At 63.1% G+C, this 19,475-nt stretch overlaps 1 protein-coding gene across 40 annotated transcripts in view; it reads right to left on the reverse strand.

The window, feature by feature from the left end:
- Positions 1–1,496: 1,496 nt before the first annotated feature.
- OBSCN (obscurin, cytoskeletal calmodulin and titin-interacting RhoGEF) overlaps positions 1,497–19,475 on the reverse strand; it is a 237,313-nt gene continuing 219,334 nt past the window's right edge. For 37 of the 40 annotated variants that reach the window (XM_061421359.1, XM_061421345.1, XM_061421347.1 and 34 more), the window contains 26 exons: positions 14,696–14,913; positions 13,922–14,013; positions 13,480–13,595; positions 12,875–12,987; positions 12,550–12,718; positions 12,324–12,411; positions 11,651–11,851; positions 10,896–10,956; positions 10,379–10,456; positions 9,845–10,017; positions 9,667–9,693; positions 8,877–9,029; positions 8,746–8,791; positions 8,528–8,605; positions 6,187–8,197; positions 5,576–5,647; positions 5,147–5,257; positions 4,807–4,974; positions 4,018–4,140; positions 3,559–3,729; positions 3,247–3,331; positions 2,811–3,050; positions 2,345–2,568; positions 2,146–2,221; positions 1,858–2,007; positions 1,497–1,759 (listed from right to left, as the gene is read on the reverse strand). In XM_061421359.1, the coding sequence (XP_061277343.1) occupies positions 1,582–1,759; positions 1,858–2,007; positions 2,146–2,221; positions 2,345–2,568; positions 2,811–3,050; positions 3,247–3,331; positions 3,559–3,729; positions 4,018–4,140; positions 4,807–4,974; positions 5,147–5,257; positions 5,576–5,647; positions 6,187–8,197; positions 8,528–8,605; positions 8,746–8,791; positions 8,877–9,029; positions 9,667–9,693; positions 9,845–10,017; positions 10,379–10,456; positions 10,896–10,956; positions 11,651–11,851; positions 12,324–12,411; positions 12,550–12,718; positions 12,875–12,987; positions 13,480–13,595; positions 13,922–14,013; positions 14,696–14,913 (5,222 nt within the window). In that variant the 3' untranslated portion in view covers positions 1,497–1,581. Of the gene's footprint in view, positions 1,760–1,857; positions 2,008–2,145; positions 2,222–2,344; positions 2,569–2,810; positions 3,051–3,246; positions 3,332–3,558; positions 3,730–4,017; positions 4,141–4,806; positions 4,975–5,146; positions 5,258–5,575; positions 5,648–6,186; positions 8,198–8,527; positions 8,606–8,745; positions 8,792–8,876; positions 9,030–9,666; positions 9,694–9,844; positions 10,018–10,378; positions 10,457–10,895; positions 10,957–11,650; positions 11,852–12,323; positions 12,412–12,549; positions 12,719–12,874; positions 12,988–13,479; positions 13,596–13,921; positions 14,019–14,695; positions 14,914–16,189; positions 18,065–19,475 lie in introns of those variants that run through there. The other 3 variants (XM_061421373.1, XM_061421372.1, XM_061421331.1) reach the window with 2 other exon arrangements.

Here is a 19,475-nt window from a genome sequence, read left to right on the forward strand (position 1 = left end):
TCATGGGCCTTCCTAAGTGGATCAGTGCAGGAGATGCGAGTTCAATCCCTGGGTCAGGAAGATACCCCGGAGAAGGAGACAGCAACCCACTCCAGTATTCCTGCCTGGGAAATCCCATGGATAAAGAAGCCTGGCAGGGTTACAGTCCATGGGATCACAAAAGAGTCAGACATGACTTAAGTGACTAAACAACAAAGATTAGTCAAATTCATAGATATAGAAAGTAGAATGGCAGGTGCAGGGACTGAGGAGAGGGCAGACTGAGGAGTTGGTGTTTAATGGTTATAAACTCTCAGTTTTACGAGATGAAGAGAGTTCTGGGGATGAGTGGTGGTGATGGTTGTAAATAGTACAAATCTATAACTACTGAACTATACTCTTAAAATACTTAAAATGATTAGTTTTTATTACTACAAAAGTAAAGTTGAAGAAACATTTTCCATCAAGCCACAAAACTACATGGAAGACAATTAAATAATTACTAAGTGAAAAAGTCAATCTGAAAAGTCTATATACCATATCATTCCAACTATATGACATTCTGGATAAGGCAAAACTATGGCGATAGTAAAAAAATAAAATAAAAATCCTTTCAGCGGTTTTCAGGAGTTAAGAGAGGGAGGGATAATAGGTAGAGCACAGAGGATTCTTCCAGCAGTGGTACCACGCCACACGACAGGAGAGTGGTAGGCGGCTGCTGACGGGCCAGTTCAGGGCCATGCCGGGGGTAAGGGAGGAGCGCGATGGTGAAGCCTCTCTGGTCCCAGCAGAACCCTGCCAGTCCAAGAGAGCGCAGGGCCTGTGCCCACCTTGGCTCCCTTTCCGCCTTGCCAGGTGAGCCAGTGACGGGGTGGGGTGGGGGGAGCAGCTGATGTGGCAACGTAAGGTGTCAGTGCCCAGGAGCCAGGTGGCAGCTCACACAGCAGGGGGAAGGGAAAGTTAGTGGCTGGGTGGGGGTGGGGAGGTGTCAGTTCACTTTTGGAAATGTTTGGGTTTTCGATGAGGGGTCTTGGGTCCAAGTAAGAGCTAAGTGGTGGATGTCCAGTGTGCAGACACCGTTCTCTGGAGACGGGGAAAGCGAGGAGGGCTGGATTCGCCAGCCTGTCTCGGTTGCCCGTTCCATGAGACTTGCTGAGAAAAGAGGGCAGTGTCTGCTATCCACCTGCTCCAGCCTGAGCCCCTCACCCCCACACTGCCAGGAACGATGCTGTGGTAGAACAAGCTGGAATCCTGGATACCTGCCCACAGTCATTTCTCTGCAAATTACCTGGACGTGTGTCCATGTCTGAAGCAACACTGACACAGAAAAAAAAAACACACCCACCCGTGAGAGTATGGAGCTGCCTGCACACCGCACTGGCTCAGAGCGCTCTGGTCCTAATGCTGCCTTTGCAGGCACATAGCCCAGGACAGCCCTGCTCTCCCCCAAACACCAGAAAGGTGGCAGGGCCCTCACCCTCTCCCCAACACAAAACAATGAAACAGAGGACACTTCATCGAGTGCTGCTTTTTATTGACGTGTGCGTGCATACGCAGGGAGTCCTGAAAGACCGGGAGGCGGGGCCCTGAAGGGCCAGGGGTTCAGCGCACTTGGGCCAGGTTGTGTTTCTTGTACAGCAGTGCCCGCCTCTTTTCGCGCTCTCGCACAAAGACGCGCAGACCAGTGGTCGGGAAGGTCACCGCCGCGGGCTGGGAGCTGGCTGGGCCCTCCTCCGTCAGCCACGGGCTCTGCAGGCAGCTGGATGCACAGGGCCGGACCCTGGAGCACACGGAAGGGCAGCGTTTACCGCGCTCCCCCCGCGACGGGCAGGTTAGCACACAGGGGCATGGGCCAGGCAGAGCTGTGGAGCTGCTTACCAGGGGTGCACACACAGTGTGCTTCGGAGGAAGGCCACAGCGCCCCCAGACAGCCCAGCATAGCAGCGGCTCAGCTGGATGAGCCCCTTGCGCAGGCCCTTCTGCGTGTCTCGCGTTCCCTCACCGTTCACCGGGTACTCAGCGCTCAACCTGTGTGCGTGGTGGTCACGTGACTGACGTTACCCTCAATGGACGGGAGTCACAGAGACCTGGGGTCACCATCAACAGACTCCAGGCCCGCCCTTCCTTCCTGCCCGCCCACCCCGCAGAGCACACGTGGAGACTCACATGATGAAGGCTGTAACGCCTATGGCCCAGATGTCAGTCTGCGCGACAGCACCCTGGCCCTCCAGGAGCTCCGGAGCTGGGGACGGCACAGGTGGGGGTCACGGGCTGTTTGCGGTAGACGAGGCAGGGGGACAGGCCTGGGGCTTGCTCCTGGCACACCCCTCCCCCAGATCAGGCCTGGTGTCTGCGCCCTGCGCACCCATGGTCTCCATGTAGTCCTTGAATCTCTCTGAGGGCAGGACCCTCTCCTGGGCCAAACTCTGGGCGTTTCCGAAGTCGATGACCTTGAGCAGGTTATACTCTGTGACAATCATGTTCTCCGACCTGAGGTCTAGATGCAGGATACCCTGGGCATGCAGGTACTGGGTGGCGCTTAGTATCTGCCACAGATAGTCCTTCACCTCTGATTCCGAGTAGGAGGCCCTGGGGGCAGAGGGCCAGTTAGGGGGCACATGGGGAGGGGCACCCAGGCTCTGTCCACAGCCAGCCCCAGGGCAATCAGGAAGCACCAGCCTTCCCTGTGGGCTTAGGAAGGAGGTCCCAGATCTACTGAGCGACTCTGGTGGGCTGACGGGCGGAGGCGGGGCAAGGAGGTGGGTGAGGAGGCAGACCACAGTGCTCCAGCCAGGTCCTGAGCCTGGAATCCAGGCCAGGGTGGCCCTCACCTCTCGGCCAGACAGGGGAGAAGCTCAGGCCCGGAGCACAGTTCCAAGATGAGGACCAGGTGCCTGGGGCTGAGGTAGGCAGCCTGCAGCTGCGCCAGGTGTGGGTGGCGCAGGCTCTTGAGGGCCTCGTACTCCCGCAGCACGGCAGCCCTGTCCGCGGGGTGGTAGGGCACGATCTTGGCAGCCAGCATGCGCCCACTGGCCTTCTCCCGGCACTGCCGCACCACGCTGAAGCGGCCCCTGGGGAGGAGCGCAGGCCAGGCTGGTGGCTCAGGCCAGACCCCGCCCTCCCTCCCAGTCTGGAAAAGCAAGCCCAGCAGGGAGGTCGGGGAGAGGGTGGCAGACGCTGAGGCAATGTGGACGCAAGTGATCAGAGGGGTGAAAGCACGGGGCTGGGGTGAAAGCGCGAAGAGCCAGCGGGGTGGAGGCCCTGCACCTTCTCATCTGCGTCTGGAAGGCGAAGGTCTGCATGCTGGGCAGGGGCCGGGCCGGCCCCGTGGCACCACTCTCCTCTTCAGAGGCTGTAGGAAGAGGGCAACCCTGCACCGCCATCTCCCCCAGTCTCTTCTCCCATCACCCCTTCCCAACCTGACAGGAAGGCCCTCCTTGAACCCCCAACACTCTGCCCTCTCATTCCTCAGGCTGTTGTGGGTGGGGGGCCTAGTGGGCAGAACGAACCACCTCAAGTGAGTGTGTGACTGGTGGAGGTGGCAAGTGCATTCCCACACAGGCCTGCCCAGGGGCTCACCCAGGCGGCTGGGCCCTCCCAGGAGGACCTGCTCCGAGGGGCTGCTGTAGGGGCCCATGCCCGCCTTGCTGACGCAGGCCGTCCGGAAGGTGTACGCCCCACCCCGAGAAAGCTTTCCTGTGAGGTAGCAGCAGTCAAAGACGTCCGAGGCCAGCGTGCTCCAGCTGCCGCCTGGGCCACACGGGAGCGAGTGAGAGGCAGCCCAGCCACGGCCGCCCACTCCCTGTCAGGGTGGAGAGGCCCGACAGGGGCAGAGAGCGGCCAGGCGCGTCCCCAGCCCCCTGCCCCCACCCACAGCGACTCTGGGACCCCCCAGCAGGGGCGGGTTCAGGAGCGGCCCCACACCTCCCCCAGGAGCTATGGATTCAGGAGCGGCCCCACACCTCCCCCAGGAGCTATGGATTCAGGAGCGGCCCCACACCTCCCCCAGGAGGGGCGGGTTCGGGAGCGGCCCCATACCTTCCAGGCTGCACTGCACAATGTACGTCACAGGGCCGTATGACTCCACAGGCTTCCAGACCAGCAGCACCCCGTCCGCATGTACCTCCCCAATGTCCGGCCGTGGCGAGGAAGAGGGGCGCTCTGCAGGGCCCACAGTCAGCAGTCCAGGGTCATGGAAGCTCTGAGCCCCAGCCAGCCTGCCTCATCCTCCTCACCCTACTATCAGGCCCACCCACCCCTGGTCCAGTTCTCTCGGGGTCCTTTCCAAGGCTGACTGGTAGGAAGAGCCCAGTGCCTCTCCTATGAGGGGCCTTGGGAGGTGTCTGCCCTGCCCAACCCCACCAGGCTCCCCTCCCACTAGTGCCCACCCAGGAGCCCCATGGAATGGCCCCTGCTCACAGCCCCCCACCAACCCTAGGCTCTAGTCAGGGGGGCCTCTGCTTTGCCAGACTGTGGTGCAGGGCAGGTAGGGGCTGGGGATCAGGTCAGAGGTCTGAAAGCTAGGCTCGCAGCCTCTGCTTTGGATCTCCCAGAAACACACCCTGGTGCTGTGTTCTGAGAGTATGGTTGGACTGTAATAGAGATACAAAAAGGGAAGTCACCGCCTCCTGCACTACTGGAGAGACAGGGAGGTACTGTGGGAATGCAAGGAGGAGAGCCCCCAAAGAGGGGTCAGGGAGGAAGCCTGGCCAGCTGTGTCACCCTCTCCCACGTCCCCTCCCAATGCCTCCAGACCCTGGTAGGGCCAGGCTGTGGGTGCCTGGGTGCTAAGCCTCACGTTCCCTGGGCCCTTCACGGCCGACCCACCTGCCTTCCGGAGGATGGCCGTAGTGGCCGCCGTCCCCAGCGCATTGCTCACACTGCACGTGTACACGCCGAGGTCCTCAGCAGTCACCACCAGGATGGTCAAAAGCTGGAAGTTCTTGAGTGTAGAGGAGATGAGGAGGCGGCTGCTGCTCTCAAGAAGAGCCCCATCTGCAGCAGCAGAGAGTGAGCCTCAAGATAAGCTCCCAGCAGGTGCCCTGCCTAGGGGTCACGCCCAGGACCCACACCCTCTTTGAGCCTCAGTTTCCGTCTATACAGTGAGAGGAATGCCCGGAAGGAGTACCCTGCCTCCCTGGCCCTCAGCCTCAAGAGACCTCTTTACCTTTACTCCAGGTGGCCTGTGCAGCTGGCTGGGCCACCACCTGGCAGGCCAGAGTCACAGACTGGCCCAGGACCACCGTCTCATCCGAGAGCTCCCTTAGGAACGACGGTGCTGGGGAACGGAGGGGACGTGAGCCTTCAGAGGTGGCCTTAGGCCTGAGAGCAAGGCCCGACCCCCACTGCAGGGATACAGGAGATGAGCCCCATCCCCACCCGGCTCATCTCCAACACCAGCGCCTCCTCCAAGAAGGCTTCCAGGACTGCCGGCTCCTGACTGCAGGGGCACCAGAGTCCCCCCGTGTGCACTTGAGCCCCTGTGGATGTGAGCTCCCCCTCGCCACCCTGCACTGGTCTTGACAGGGTTCCCCTTCCCCACAGTCAGGTCCCTTGGGCTGCAGTGGGGGGCCTCGCCTCTGGGCAGTGTACCCACCTCGGTCCTTGCTCTTCAGGCGGAAGGAAGCAAGGCCTGCCTTCTTCCGGGGAGGACTCTCCTTCTCCAGACCTGCAGTAAGGAAGTGGCCACGCGAGGGAGGTCATACTCTGGGGGCCTGGCTTCTCTGGGAGCATGAGGGGAAGGCTCTGGGGATCCCCATGTGGCAGAAAAGCCCAGTCCCAGGGGGTCTTATTGGCGATGAGCTAAATCCACGGCAGAGGGCACCACCCCTCCCTACCCCATGTGTCAGCCACTGCGGGCAGCTAGGCCAGCAGCTCAGGGGCCACCGGGCCAGCTGAGGGCTCTGGGATCAGGATCAAGGAGGGCCGGGCCAGTTCCTATCTCCGTGGGGGTGTAACTGCAACTGCATTACCGCTGGGCTTCAGATGCACATGGGGAGGGACTGGAGGCCGCAAAGGTGACCTCAGAAACAAGCCAATGTGTCCTGGGAGGTGTGGGCAGCACCGGGTCAGGGAAGGAGCATAGGATGGGGGGCTTCCTGCATCACCCAGGCGAGCTCTGGAGCTATCCTTTTGGCCAAGGAGCCCCACAGTGCAGAGCGGGAAACATGGATGTGCCCAGTTCCAGGGTAGGGTAGGGGTAGTAACCTTCAGGCCTGCCCCTCAGGAGGCGGGAGATGTGGGCTACCGAGGCCTTCACCCTCTGGCGTAGTCCCAGCTCTGTGGGCTCCTCCAGAAGTGAGTGCCTTCCAGGGAAGTGGAAGAGACTGCCCGAAGGGGGTGACCACTTGCGCTTCCTGCCGCCGGCAGCTTTCCCGAGCAGGGCCTCCATGTCCTCTGGCTCCTCTGTGATCTCCAGGCTGGCTGGCCAGGGCCACGCAGCCTCTGGGAGCTCAGCCAGCTCCTCCCCAGCCTCAGACTCAGGGGAGGATGGACGCTCTGGCTCCACCGGCTTGGGGATCTTCCTAAAGATCATGAACTCAAATGGGAGATACTTGATGTCATACAGATCAGACAGATTGAGGTAGGCAGGATCCACCTCTGAGATGTCCAGGGACACGGTGTCTGCTGCTTCTGGGTCCCTGGACAGGTCCTGGATCTGTACGAGCGACACCTGAGAGCCCCCACCGATGTCTTCCCACGAGCTCAGCTCCTGGGAGGCCCTCCGGAGGGTTCCGTCGCCCTCGGGTGCAGGCGCTGTGCTGGCCTGGGGTGGTGGGCTCTCGGTCGCTGCCTCATCCTGCTCCTCCGAGGACTGAGAGACGGCCCAGGTCATCTTGGCCCACATGGGGCCCTGCCCCAGCATGCCACCGGCGTCCCCCCCAAAGGCAAAGGTACCGTAGCCCGCCACCCCTGCGTAGCCCCCACGGGACCCCAGGGAGAACTTCCGTGTGGTCGCCTGCTCCTGAGGCCGCTGTAGGCTGGGTGACGACGGGGACAGGTCCTCTGTCTCCTGGACCAGGCCTTCAGCATCCAGGGAGGGGCTAGGCTCCGTGCCCATCTGGGAGGCTGGCTCTGGGGGTCTGGGTGATCCAGGCCTCTTGGTGAGAGGGACGGCCTTCAGCCCGCTCTGAGAGTCTACCTGGGGGCTCGCTTGGGCAGGGGGCAGACACGCCTGCGGCTTTCCTGGGAAGGAAGGGCTAGGGGATGACAAGAGGGCCTCTGTGCAGGGCCCTGAAGGGAAGGAGCCAGAAGGTTGTGGTGCCAAGGACGCAGGGGGGACAGTATCCTGGGGGACCGGGACCCACTGGGGCTTAGAGAAAGGGGCAGCCTGCCCTCCACAGCGGTCCTGGGACGACTCCTGTGGCTGAATGGAGCACCCATCACTACTGGCGGAGGGCAGTCTCAGCCCCCGCGGGGTCCCCTCTGGATGCTCCTTCTCCCTGGCACGTGCACCTCCTCCAGGCGTGCCCTCTCCTTGGGCATCCTGAGGACTCAGGGGAGCCGGAGCGGGACACTGCCCCTTGCTGCAGGCCTTGGTGGAGGAACTGGCAGTGTTTGGTGGGTCACGGTCCCGGGAGTGGCTGGAGCCAGAGGCCTCCTGGGTGCTTGCTCTGGGCATCTGCACGGCCGTCTCCAAGGAGGCTGCTGTGGCCTGCTGGGCAGCCTGCTCTTCCATGGCAGCCGCCTCCTCCAGTGCCCGGTGCTCCAGCAGTGGCTCTCGAAGTCCCGGCAGGACGCCCGAGAAGTAGCCACCCTTGAGAAGGTGCCGCCGGCGGGCAGGGTGCCGCCTGCCCCCTGTGGACGGGCCCCCGAGCTCTGGGCCTTCGCCCACCTGCTGGTAGAACAGGCTCCGGATGATGCTCTGCCGGGGCACACAACCCAGGGCCGCTGCTGGCTCCTCGCCCTGCAGCGATGCAGGCAGAGCCGAGGCTGCAGCAGGTGGACAGGCCTCGGCCTCCTCAGGCAGGCTGGCCGAAGGCCTCAGGAAGCCCCGGGGGTGCAGCAGTGGGGAGTGGGTCACCGGGGAGGATGGCAGCGACTTGGCCCGGGCGAACGGGGCCAACTCGTTGTCGGAGGAGGAGGAGCTGCTGGAGGAGGCGCTGGCGTCGCCACGCAGATGCCGGGCAATCCCGAGGGATGGGCTGTCGGGCGGGCCCTGGAGCAGCTCTGGGATGGAACGCATCACCAGGATGGACTTGTAGCTCATCAGGGAGCGCTGGGGGCGTGGAGGACAGAGGCCTGTCAGCAGGGGACCCGCTGCCTTCCCAGGCCAGAGGGGATCTCAGGAAACAGTGGGCCTTAAAACACATGGTCCCCAGGGTTCTGTCATCTTGTCCCCACCTTGGCAGAAATGTTGCATGCTGCCCCGGCTCACCCCGCTGGCTCAGGGAGCAAAGACTTGAAATGAAGGGTGCCCGGCCCCACTCCCTTGCTCTGCAGACCCAGAAGGGACACAGAGCCAGCCCTCTGGGCCTCATTTCCCTCTCTGGCCTCCGGCTGCTTCTGCACCCAGCCCCTCACCCCTCCATGAGGCAGTGCAGCCCACCTGCCAGCGACTGCGGGCCAGGAGGAACTTCAGCTGCTTGGTGTTGATGAAGTGGGCCTCCTCCGCGGGCACAGACTTCTGGGGGCGCCCAGGTGAGAGAGCCACGTTGCGGGTGGGGGGAGCCCCCGGGGCACCCTGCAGCCCAGGCAGGCCCCCACTCCTCTTGGCCTCACTCTCCCTCCCTCTGAGCCAGGCCAGCCCATGTTCAGCCTACTTACCCGGAACCAGGGGTGGGCGAGGCACTTGGCAGCACTGGGCCGAGCCCTGGGTGGGGGAGGAAGGTCCAGGTCAGGCCAAGAGGTCAGCTGGTCACTGAGGCAGGCGCAGGACCTCAGATGTATATACTCACCCCACAGCCTTCTGCAGAGCAGCCTTGATAAAGTCCTGGGCGTCCTCACTGAGGTGGGTGGCCATGGGGTTACTCCAGGACACCCGCCCTTCCAGGACATTCAGAAGGGTTGCTCGGTCACTCTCTCCAGCAAATGGGGATGAACAGGTCAGGCTGGAAGCAGAAACATGGCTAGCCTTCAGCTGTGACCTGAATTTCTGGGCCCATGGGAGGCAGGTTGCCAGGACAGGGGTCTCATGGGGATGTAGTGACTGGGGGCCCCCAGCCCTGACTGGAGATGCCTCCTGACACCTCTCGCCTTCAGCCCTGAGAATCCCAGCATGCGTCTCAGATTTGCTCAGAGATCTAGCTTGGAGCTGGGATCCAGGCTAAGCCTGGAGTGGGTATCTGGTCTTAGGCTGGGGTGAGGATCCAGTCTTGGCCTGGGATAAGGGATCAAGCGTCATCTTGAGTGGGCACCGGGACTTAGCCTGAGACAGTGAATCCAGGCTCAGTCTACACCACTGATGCCCTCGGGGCAGCAACAGCTGGGACCCTTTAGGGGAAGAGCTCCGTGCTCTGCCCCATGACCTAGCAGAGGTCCTCTGTGACAGGGTGTGAGTGAGCAGTGCTTGGCAGAAACCCCATATCAGAACTGGCTGACGGCATGTTCCCAACATAGCTGCCCCCTGGGTCTTGCGTCTCTGAGCTAAGGAGCAGTCAGCGATTCAACAGCTTCCCATTGGCCTGCTGAGGAGGGGTCTGGGCTGGTTTTAGAAGAGAGAGCTGACAGGAGCAGGGGTCTGCTCACCTGAGGTAGGTGATGACCCCCATGGCCCTGCAGAACAAAATCACAGCCGTGAGTCTCTCCAGACCTGGTCCGATGAGAAGGAGGAGGCAGAGGGCGGGCGGGCCCACCCCCCCCAACCCCTACCCTCACCCACCCCACCCCCACCCCTACCCTCACCCACCCCCACCCACCCACTCACCAGATGTCGGAAGCCTCGTTCACGGGGGTCTGTTCGATGATCTCGGGGGCCACAAACTCAGGGGAGCCGTACTTGCTGTACTGTGGCTCTCCCGGGGTGATTTTTTGGGCAAAGCCAAAATCACAGATTTTAATGTCTTCCCGAGCAGGATGCACCATCAGGATGTTGGGGGGCTGTCAGGCAGAGTCGGGAGTGGCTGAGCACACCCTGAGGAAGGAAACCCCAGGGCTCCCAGGCCTCAGGGGAACACTCAGGGGTCTCTGAGGGGCTGCCCCCGCAGGGGGGTGAGGCCAGCATGAGGCCATAGGCAGCCCCGGGAGCAGGTTTCGGCGCCCCTGGGGATAGCTTCTGCTCCATCACAGCTGCCCCCCACCTGAAGGTGAAGGGGCTGCTGTAAGGCGGTGAGCTCCCTGTCCCCAGAGATGAGGAAGTCCTCAGAGGGAACTGGGAGTGTTGGGCCTTCTCGCCCTCAGCCCTAGGCCCCAGGCTTCCAGCAGCTCCTCCCTGGGCTCGGGGCAGCAGGGAGCCACGTACCTTTATGTCCAGGTGAAGGATGCCTTGACCGTGCAGGTACTGCAGCCCCTCCACCAGCTGCTGGATGTAGATCTTGACCTGCGGCAGAGCTGGTGCTCAGCCAGCCTCCAGAACCCCTCTCCTCACCTCCCTGCCTGCTCCCACCAACAGGACCTCCACTTCCTTCCAGATCTGAGCCTGGGGGTTGGGGGGCTCCTGCAGGACAGGTTCCATGCAAAGCCCCAGGGAGCCCTGTAGCTGGGAGATTCCTCTGGGCACCCAGGTGGATGGGTTTGGGTGTGTGGAGCAGCTTGAGCAAAGCGGGAAGGGGCCGAGGGAGCGGGCAAGGGCTGGGTGGCTCGGTCAGTGCCGTCAGGGGTGGAGAAGCAGGGAGACCCGGCCAGCCGACAGGAGCTGAAGCAGCCCGTGAGGGTCTCTGAGGGGGAGTGCTCTGTTGGGAAGCTAGTCTGAGGGACAGGAGGCCTGGCCAGGCCCACGCGCAGCCCTGCGCCCGGGTGGGCAGCCGGGCAGCAGTCACCTCGGCCTCGGTCACCACACTCTTCTTGAACAGGCGGTCTAGCAGCTCTTCCGACGAACACCTGGGAGTCCGTCAAGGAAAGCTCTAGGCTCTGGAACCCTCGAAGCCTCGCGCCGCCTGGGGGCAGTCTTATCTCCAGGTGGGGGTGGGGGCTATGCTGGGGAGGCTGGTGCTTGCGGTTGAGGAGGATGGGAGGGACAAAGCCCCCCAAGTAGAGGGACAGAGGACAATGGGAGGCAGCAGAGTGGGAGTAGCATGCCACCTTGCCCCCCACCCCGACTCCTGCAGGGGATGCTGACGGGGAGGGGGGGTGTGGGGGTGTGGTAGGCATACAGGACCCAGGATGGGTCGGGTGGGGCGTGTGCCCCTCCCTGGAGCGTGTGTTGGCATTCAAAGACGCATCAGTGCCTGGGGCATGCCAAAGTCAGGTAAGAAGCCAAGTTTCCTGCTGGAGGCCAATGGGGGAGCAGGAGGAAACAGACTTTTGGATGAAGCCCTGCCTAAATTCCTTGCCCAAGGGACTGGGAGCTGGGAGCTATGTGGAGTGGCAGTACGTAGGGGTGGAGGGGCCAGGGTCATGCAGATAGTCCGGAAGCATCGCAATGCCAGCGGCACGGGCTGCCCCCATCAGGCAGTTGGGCCTGGGACCACCAGCACCGCAGACTCCACCCAGCCCTGCAGACCACTGTCTGCCGGGGGCACTCCCCCCCACCTCCCGCCCCACCACCTGACACCCTCAGAGTGAGGTGGGATACAGCTCCAGGATGAGGATCAGGGTCTTCCGCGTCTCAAACTGGTCCAGCAGTGCAGTGACCAGCGGGTGGCTCAGGCCTGCTAGGATGTCCCGCTCCCGATAAGCCTGGGCACGCGTCCTGCTCCGCAGTGGAATGAACTTGGCAGCACAGGCCATCTGGTTGCCCTTGTGCTGCACCCTCTTCACGAAGCCGAACACACCCCTGGGGGAGGGGACAGCGTGCTGGGGGCCCTGGAGGCAGAAGCTTGGGGGCGGGGTTCCTGGGGGACAGAAGCTTGGGGGCGGGGCCCCTGGGGGGCAGAGCTTGGGGGCAGGGTTCCTGGGGGAGGCGGTTTCCTGAGAGGAGAGGTGCCAGGAGAGCAGGAGCTGCGGGAGTGGGCACTGGAGGAGGCCAAGTTGGCAAGGCCAGCAGGTACTCTGTACATGGGGGGTTGCAGGAGGCAGGGGCTCCAGAGGGTGAGGGCTGGAGAAGCAGGTCTTCGGTGGGGGCAGGGCTCTGGGTTGAGGGAGTTCAGCGAGCTCTAAGCGGGGGATGCTGGGGGTGCAATGGGCGGGAGGGCTGGGGGCTCCTGGTCGGAAACTCGCACATAGGAACTCTGGGAGGCTGAGGCTGAGGGTCTTAGGAGGTGGGGCTCCAGCGGAGGAGGCTCCTGGGGCTGGGATGGAGGCGGTACCTTCCAATTTCCTCCAGAACCTCATAAAAGGAGTGCAGTTTCCTCCTAGAGCTGTGCTCACTGTCCCGTGTAGCCAGAGAAGGCGAAGCTGTAAGAATGAGTAAAGATGATCACCCAGCGCCTCTGTCCCCCAACTTCACAGTATCTGCTGGAGCAGCTTCCTGTGCCTGAACCTGTGAGAGCTCAGGGGACCCCCACACCAGCATGGAAGGGGTCCCGCACTCACCCCCGTGGATCAGCAGCTCTGCCTTGCACAGCACCTGGCCGCCAGGGTTGTGGGCCAGGCAGGTGTAGACGCCCGCATCGTGCTGGGTCACGTCCCTAAGCACCAGGGAGTAGGTGGTCCCTTCCTGCTGCTGGCTGAGCCGGGGGTCAGCTCCCAGCTGGGTGCCGTCCTGGAGACACGGGAGCGCGGGGAGGCCATCAGTACACCCTGGGGGACCCCAGTGCCACGGCCCAGCCTGACCTTCGGTGAGCCCTGTGCCCAGGCCAGCGGGGGCACCACACACTGCCCCTCCCGCAGGCAGGCCCTCACCCAGGCCTGCCCCTACCTTGTACCAGATCACTGTGGGCTGTGGGTTGCCCTCGATGACAGCCTGGAACTGTGCCGTACCGCCCCTCTGGGCCTGCACGTCCTCGATGGTGACCTGCATGGACGGGGGGCCTGGGGTGGGGGAAGGAGCCGGTGGGCAGAAGCCAGGCTGTGTCCGCCACAGCCTACTCTGCGCTGAAATCTTCTCATGCCTGGCCTCCATGCACAGACACCCAGACCTGGGTGGACTGGCAGCAACGCCACGTGTGTCTTGCTGCCCGAGCTGGGCAGGAAGGTCCTGAGACATACTCCAGGGTGAAAGAGCCCAGCTGCCTCCAAGGGAAGGGATCCCACCCCTGATGGTCCAGAAATGCACCCCCTGTCTTTGCTGCTTCAGCCTCAGCTCTCTGTGGGCACAAGAACATGCCAACTCTGCGTGGGGTAAAGGGCCCTGACGTTCTGGTCACTGCTGCCTTCTGAGGGCACGCAGGGAGAGAGGCAGCCAGGGCCCTGGCCTCAGTAAGGCTGGGGTGTGCCAGGTGGCTGTGCCGGCCCCACCCTGGAAATCCCTCCTTAGCCTGGGGCATGGAAGGCACACGTGTGACCCGCCAGGCCCCCACCTACTTGCAGCAGGCGTGTCGCTGGTCTGGTACACGTATGTCCTGTGTGTGGTCTCCGTGAACACGTGGCTGTGGACGTCCCAGAGCTCACCTGCTCCTGGCCACGCAGCGCCCTCCATCCTGGGGCATGGAGTGGAATTAGCTGTCTGCCTCACCCTTCCACTCTTGGGGTGTGGGAGGCCGCGATTGGGTTCTTGCTCCCCACCTACTCAGGGGGCTGCAGCAGACTCTTTGGGAGGGGACATACAGCCCGAGGCCCCAGTCCTAGGTGAAGAAGGGAGCTCCCCCGCTTTCCTTGCCCCAGGTGGCCTCCCCCTGCCCTGAGCTTAAGGGTGGGGCTTAAGGAGAGTGCAGGCTGCTGTGATCCCACCCCTTGCTCTCCTTCTCCCACGCCCCAGCCTGCCCCCAGGACGTCCCCTCACCCCCCAGCCAGCTTGGGAGGTTACCGAATGGGCACTGTGCGTTCCAGGACCTCAGTGCGTGCCTGAGCCGTCTGCTCGAGGCCCTCGTGGGAGAGAGGCTGAGGTGCCTTCGGAGGCTCGCCTGGTGGGAGGCAAGGGGCCCGATGAGATGGAGCCCGGGACAGGGCTGGGGACAACTCCCCAGGACAGGCCGCTGCATCAGCCTGAGGCCCAGCAGATAGGAGCACAGACAGAGCAGGGGCTCTGAGTGTACAGGGTCCTCGAGAACAGATTCAGCACTCCAACTGCGTGTGGGCACCTTGCCCCCGGACTGGGGGCCCCGCAGCACACCCCCAGGGTCTGGTCCACCCAGGCACGGCTCACTTCTGCCCCTTCCTATCCTCCTTTCCCTCCACGCCTCCCTCCTTCCCCTCCTCCTGGTCCCCCCCTCCTCCTCCTTGCCCCCCATCCCTCTCCCTGCTCTTCCCTAGTCTCCCCATTCCCACACCCTTTCTCTCCTCTCTCCCTTCCTCCCCACCTCCCCAGGAGCACTCCAAGCTGGCGGCTGAGGGCTGACCACAGGAGGCCACATGCCAAGAGTGGGAAGGACCTCCCGGAGCCCATCCCAGCAACTAGTTCCACAGGCTGAGCGAGGGGCAGGCCTTGTCCAGGACCCCCGACATGTAGAACCAACAGAATGTTAGGGGTCTCAGGCTCTGCCAGTTCACCCCCGTGGGATGGGCACCCAAAGTAACCAAAGTGGGGTCAGAAAGGAGGGGCGGTTATGGGTGAGGACAGGGGTCCCAGAAGCAGGGGTACTTTGCCTTCAACCTGCTGCCAGGCCTCACTGGATGCGGCCCCAGCCTCCACAGCTGGGGGCTCCGGGCTGGCCCCCTGGAGTGCAGGTGGCCCCCCAGGGCTGGGGCTGGGGCTGCTGTGATCCCCTGTGGAAGGTCCTGGAGCCTCAGGGCACGTCTGTGTCCTCTGGATGGACGTGCTTTCCTGCCCTGGGGCAGCTGGGGCTGGGACGGCAGCATCTGTAGGAGAGGCAGGTCGACGCACAGGAGTGAGGGGGGCCGGGGCCTGGGAGAGGGACACTGCCCAGATGAGGCCACCCTGCCCACCCTCCCGCTCCAGCCACCCGCTGGGTTCAGGGGAGTGGGACACTGCCCAGATGAGGCCACCCTTTCCACCCCTCCCCGCTCCAGCCACCCGCTGGGTTCAGGAAGCGCCAAAGGTGGAGGCCCCTGAGAGAAGAAGGGGTCTGTGCCAGAGATGGCACTCCAGCAAGTGCTAGACTGGTCCACCCCCAGGGTGTCTCCCAGATGCCCTCATGAGAACGTCAGTTCCCACGGGGACAGCAGGGCCTGGACCCCCACCGTCCACTTTGGGTGGCCCCTCGGTCTCAGTCCCATCCCATCATCCTGGGGCTCGCCTTGCTCTGTAGCCCACTCTGGATTTGAGGGTACTGGGTCACCCAGGCTCAGGAGGGTCCAGCCCCACGTTCTAGGAAAGCTAAGCACAGCCTGATGCCCGATCAGGAGCCGAGAGACCTTCACAGGGTGGGCTGCCTTCCTGCCTCCCAGGGAAGCCCCCATTCCCCACCCAGCCCAACACAGACCACCACACTCTCACCTGGTCCCTGCCCAGCCCCCGACACAACTCCCCAAGGGAACCTTCGACTCTCCAGGCCCTTGGCTTCCTGCCCTCAGCCCCCAATTCAGTTCCTCTTCCACCTGACTGCCAGTCCCCCTGTGGCTATTCTGGGACACCCACCGCTCCATTTCCAAAAAGGCCCCCTCTATGGAGCTCGCTCCCATGCTCCAGAGCCTCCCTCCTGGTGATCTGCTGTATTCTTGGGCCCCCCAGGCTGAAGAGGCCACTGGGCAGGGTGCTGTCTGTCTGCAGTCTGTGGCGCTGGGGCGACCATCCTGCGCTGCCCCCACTCCAAGGAGGTTGTCAGGACCCCAACCCATCATGCCCCCATGGCCCTCCTGACAAAGGACTCAGGCTCACAGGACACAGGATGACCTGCTTGACCCCCAGCAGACTGGGGGCAACTACTGTGGACGCCGCAGCCACGCTGTGACAGCCCCTGAGCCCACATGTGAGCAAGCTGGACAGGCAAACCATCACGCCTCCACCCAGGATCCGTGGGACTGGCCAGCACCCACAGGCTGATGCTGGGTGCCCACCCCGGCTACCAATGGAAGGGGCCTGGGCTGTCCATTGTTGGTCTCCAGGGCCAGGAGGGTCCCTCCCTCCTGAGACGCCGGAACCACCAGGTGGAGAAGCAAAAATGAGAAAAGCAGAGGCAGTGCAAGGAACCGGTTTATTAGCATCATCAGGGTTGACGGATGGGACTGCTTCCCATGCACAGACCCTGGTCCACCCTGCTGAGAAGGCCTAGGAGGGCCTGTAGAGCTGGGCCCCACACAGGCCTCCTGGAGGCCAAGAAAGGTGTTCAGGGCTAAGATGTAGTTTTGTGGGGGGAGCCCCTGCTGAGCAGGAGCCTGGGACCCCCAGCCTGGGTGAGAGCCAGGGCTGGGCCAGGCCTGGACACTGGGATGGGGGCCTAAGCTGGCACACACAAGGCCCGTGCGGCCCCTGCCTGGTGAATGGAGCAGGAAGGATGCCCAAGCGCCTTCCCTGTGTCTGCAGCCCCGAGCCTGGAGTGGCAGCCTGCAAGTCAATCTGCCCCATGCTCTCAGAGCAGCTTGAGGAGCCTCTGAGATCACGGATGCATGCACCGTCCTCAGCTGATGACCAAGTCCTGTGAGGTAGGAATCGCCTGGTTTGGAACGGGAGGGCAGGCTGGAGTCCTGAGCTGGTGGACAGCCAGGGGAGGTCAGAGCACCCGTGTCCGAGGCGTGCCAGCTTTGGGACTCTCCTGATTGAAAACCCAAGGTGGATGTGTGGTGAGTTGATGCTGGTGCCGGGCGGGGTCCCAACGCCGCTTTCCTCTTCCTGCTGCCCCGTGCAAGCACGGCAGCTTCGTCAGGGGGTCCCAGGTCCAAGAGTCTCTCATCTCAGCCCCAGCCATCCCGTCCCTGAGGGTCTTGGCCTCAGCCCTGGGAGGGGCTGGGGTCCATGTCCCTGTCTGGGCGAATGTGTAGGGTGACAGTCTCCCCCACAGTCCCAAAGCTGACCGTTTGGGTTGAAACCTCGGTTTTGAAGCTGCTCTGGCCGCTGTCCGCAGAGCGCTGAACCTGAGTGCAGAAGGAAGGCTTCTGGGTCGCGGCGCCTCCGGCCTGGGCCTCCCGAAAGCAGAAGGAGACGCCCGTGGGGCCCCGGCCCTGCGGCCCCGATGGAAATGCCTCCCGGGACCTGGGCATGCGGCCGAAGCAGCCAGGGGGGGCCCGGGAGTCTGGGGGGCGCCCCACGTTCAGCAGGACGGGCTGGCCCACGGTGGGCTCGCTGATCTCTCTTTGCAGCACCGAGATCTCGCAGGGCGGGTCATCAGCGGCACTCGGCCTGGGGCCACTGCAGCCAAAGGTCTCCCCTTCCCGGGGCACGTAATCCTCCAGGTCGGCCAGGGTGAGGGCACGACCGTGGTGTGTGAGGATCTTGGGATCACGGCCCTGCAGACCATCAGCACCCAGCGGCTCCTCCACCTCGTAGGCATCTCTCTCCCCCTCCTCCAGCAGGGCTCCCTCTTCAGCACCCCAGGGAGGGGACGGCTCAGGGCTCTCTGGCCCCGTTTCCACGCAGACAATTAGGGGCTCTCCAACGGTGACCGCGGCCGGGGGCTCCTGGGTCAGCAGCTTGTTATTGGAGTTGTTTGTATTGGGGTCTCTTCCAGACACCCTTCCAGGCAGCGTGAAGTGAAGCTGCTCAGAGCTGCCAGGCGTCTCTCTGGCCAGAGATGCACCCTTTGAGCCGGTCTTCTTCACCCGGACCTCAATGGTCTCCTCAACCTCCACCCATTTGGGCGGGGGCCTAGTGCCCCCCGGCGGGCCTGCTGTGTGGGTCTCAGGCTCCGTCACGAACAGAGTGGGCACGGCGGGCCGCCAGCCTGGCTCCGCCTCAGGCCTGGAGGGTCTGCTGGCCTCTGGCGAGGGCGGCAGCTCAGGGGCCAGCAGGCCTGGCCTGGGCAGGCTGGCGGGGTGACCGTAGCGGGAGGGAGACTTGCTGGGGGACTGGCGTCGGCCACGGGGGCTCTTCACCACAGTGGTAATGGTCTCCTCTCTGTGGGGAGAGGGCCGAGAGGAGATGGGCACAGAGCCCCACAGCCTCACCCGGTGCCCTTGCTGTCAACACATTCGCGGGCCAGCAAGGGAGATCAGGTTAGTGTCCAAGCAGCAAGTGGCAAAACCGCATAGACAAACTCCTACGCATGCGCCTGAGCCCAGGCCCCAGATGCCCACCCAGAGAACCAAAGCACCGAAGCACAGAGTTCCATCTGGCCATCTGCGTACACTTGGGACCCAGTGTGCAGACCTCAGAGAGCGAGGCGAAGCATGGGGGGGCGCGTGCAGTGTCACTCAGCAGGTCTGTAACGTATGCGCCGGTCTCCCTGTGCGTGGCTGTCCCGTTCTAGAGACACCAGCCCTCCTTACAGAGCTGAGGGACAAGCCACATTGCCTTCCTCGTCAGTCTCACGCTTGCTCTGTGCTCTGTATCACAGCAGGAGGGTGGTGGGGGTTTGGGTGGCTTCTCAGAGGGCAGGTGCCTCAGAGATCGCCAGTCAGGGACTGCGGAGCAGGGGGACGCCAGAGTTGGGACGTGCAGCCCGTGCTTTGGGCCTCTGGGTCTGGGATGTGAGGCCTGGCAAAGACTCCTGGCTCTGGGCACGGCCTTGCCGACGTGGGCGGTGTGAGCTCAGCCCACGAGGTCCGGTGGGGCCGCAGGGGGATGAGGGGCGAGAACTCAAGTCCACGTGCACGTGAGTGAGTATGCATGGGGCTCTGGCCAGGGGCCTTGCAGACACGTGCAGACAGATTTGGAAAAGGGCTTGAGACTTTCCCAGAGCCAAGATTCAGAAGTCCCCCCGTCAGCCCAGGCCCTCCTCCGCCAACCAGCATCTAACTCTGCCAGGTACTGAGGGTGAAATGAGTAACAGGCAGGGAGCAGGAACACGTTCAGCAACACAGCTCTCCTGGGCCCTAGACCTGCATTTCTTCCTCTTGGGCTCAGGAAGAGGGATCTGGCATGCATGTGGTGACAACTCAGTGCTGCTACCAGCTGCCTGCAATGACTAGGACTCTGTCTTTCTTGTTCAGCTTTACTTCTGGCTAACCCACAGCTCCAACTGGGAGCCGTTACTCGTGGGCACGGGCACAGAGCTGTGTGGCCACACCTCGGGGTGCACAGCGATGACAGACCCTGCCTCCACTGGCCCTCCCCTGGTACAGGGAAAACGCTGTGCCCCCTTAACTGGTGGGGAAGCTGAGGCATGGAGACATGGTCTGTTCAGGGCCGCAGGCCTGCCTTCCTGCTTCACACAAGGCTCAGTGGCACAAGGCTTGTTCCTGAGTCAGAGACTGCCCACATGTCAGGGGGACCTGGGCAAGGACCCATCTTCTGGCCTCAAGTGGCCTGATTTGCTGAGGCAGGACAGTGAGTCCACGCCTCCTAAATGCAACCCCCTGCTCGGCTC

The sequence above is a fragment of the Bos javanicus genome, chromosome 7, assembly GCF_032452875.1.
Source record: "Bos javanicus breed banteng chromosome 7, ARS-OSU_banteng_1.0, whole genome shotgun sequence".
Lineage (NCBI taxonomy): Eukaryota > Metazoa > Chordata > Mammalia > Artiodactyla > Bovidae > Bos > Bos javanicus.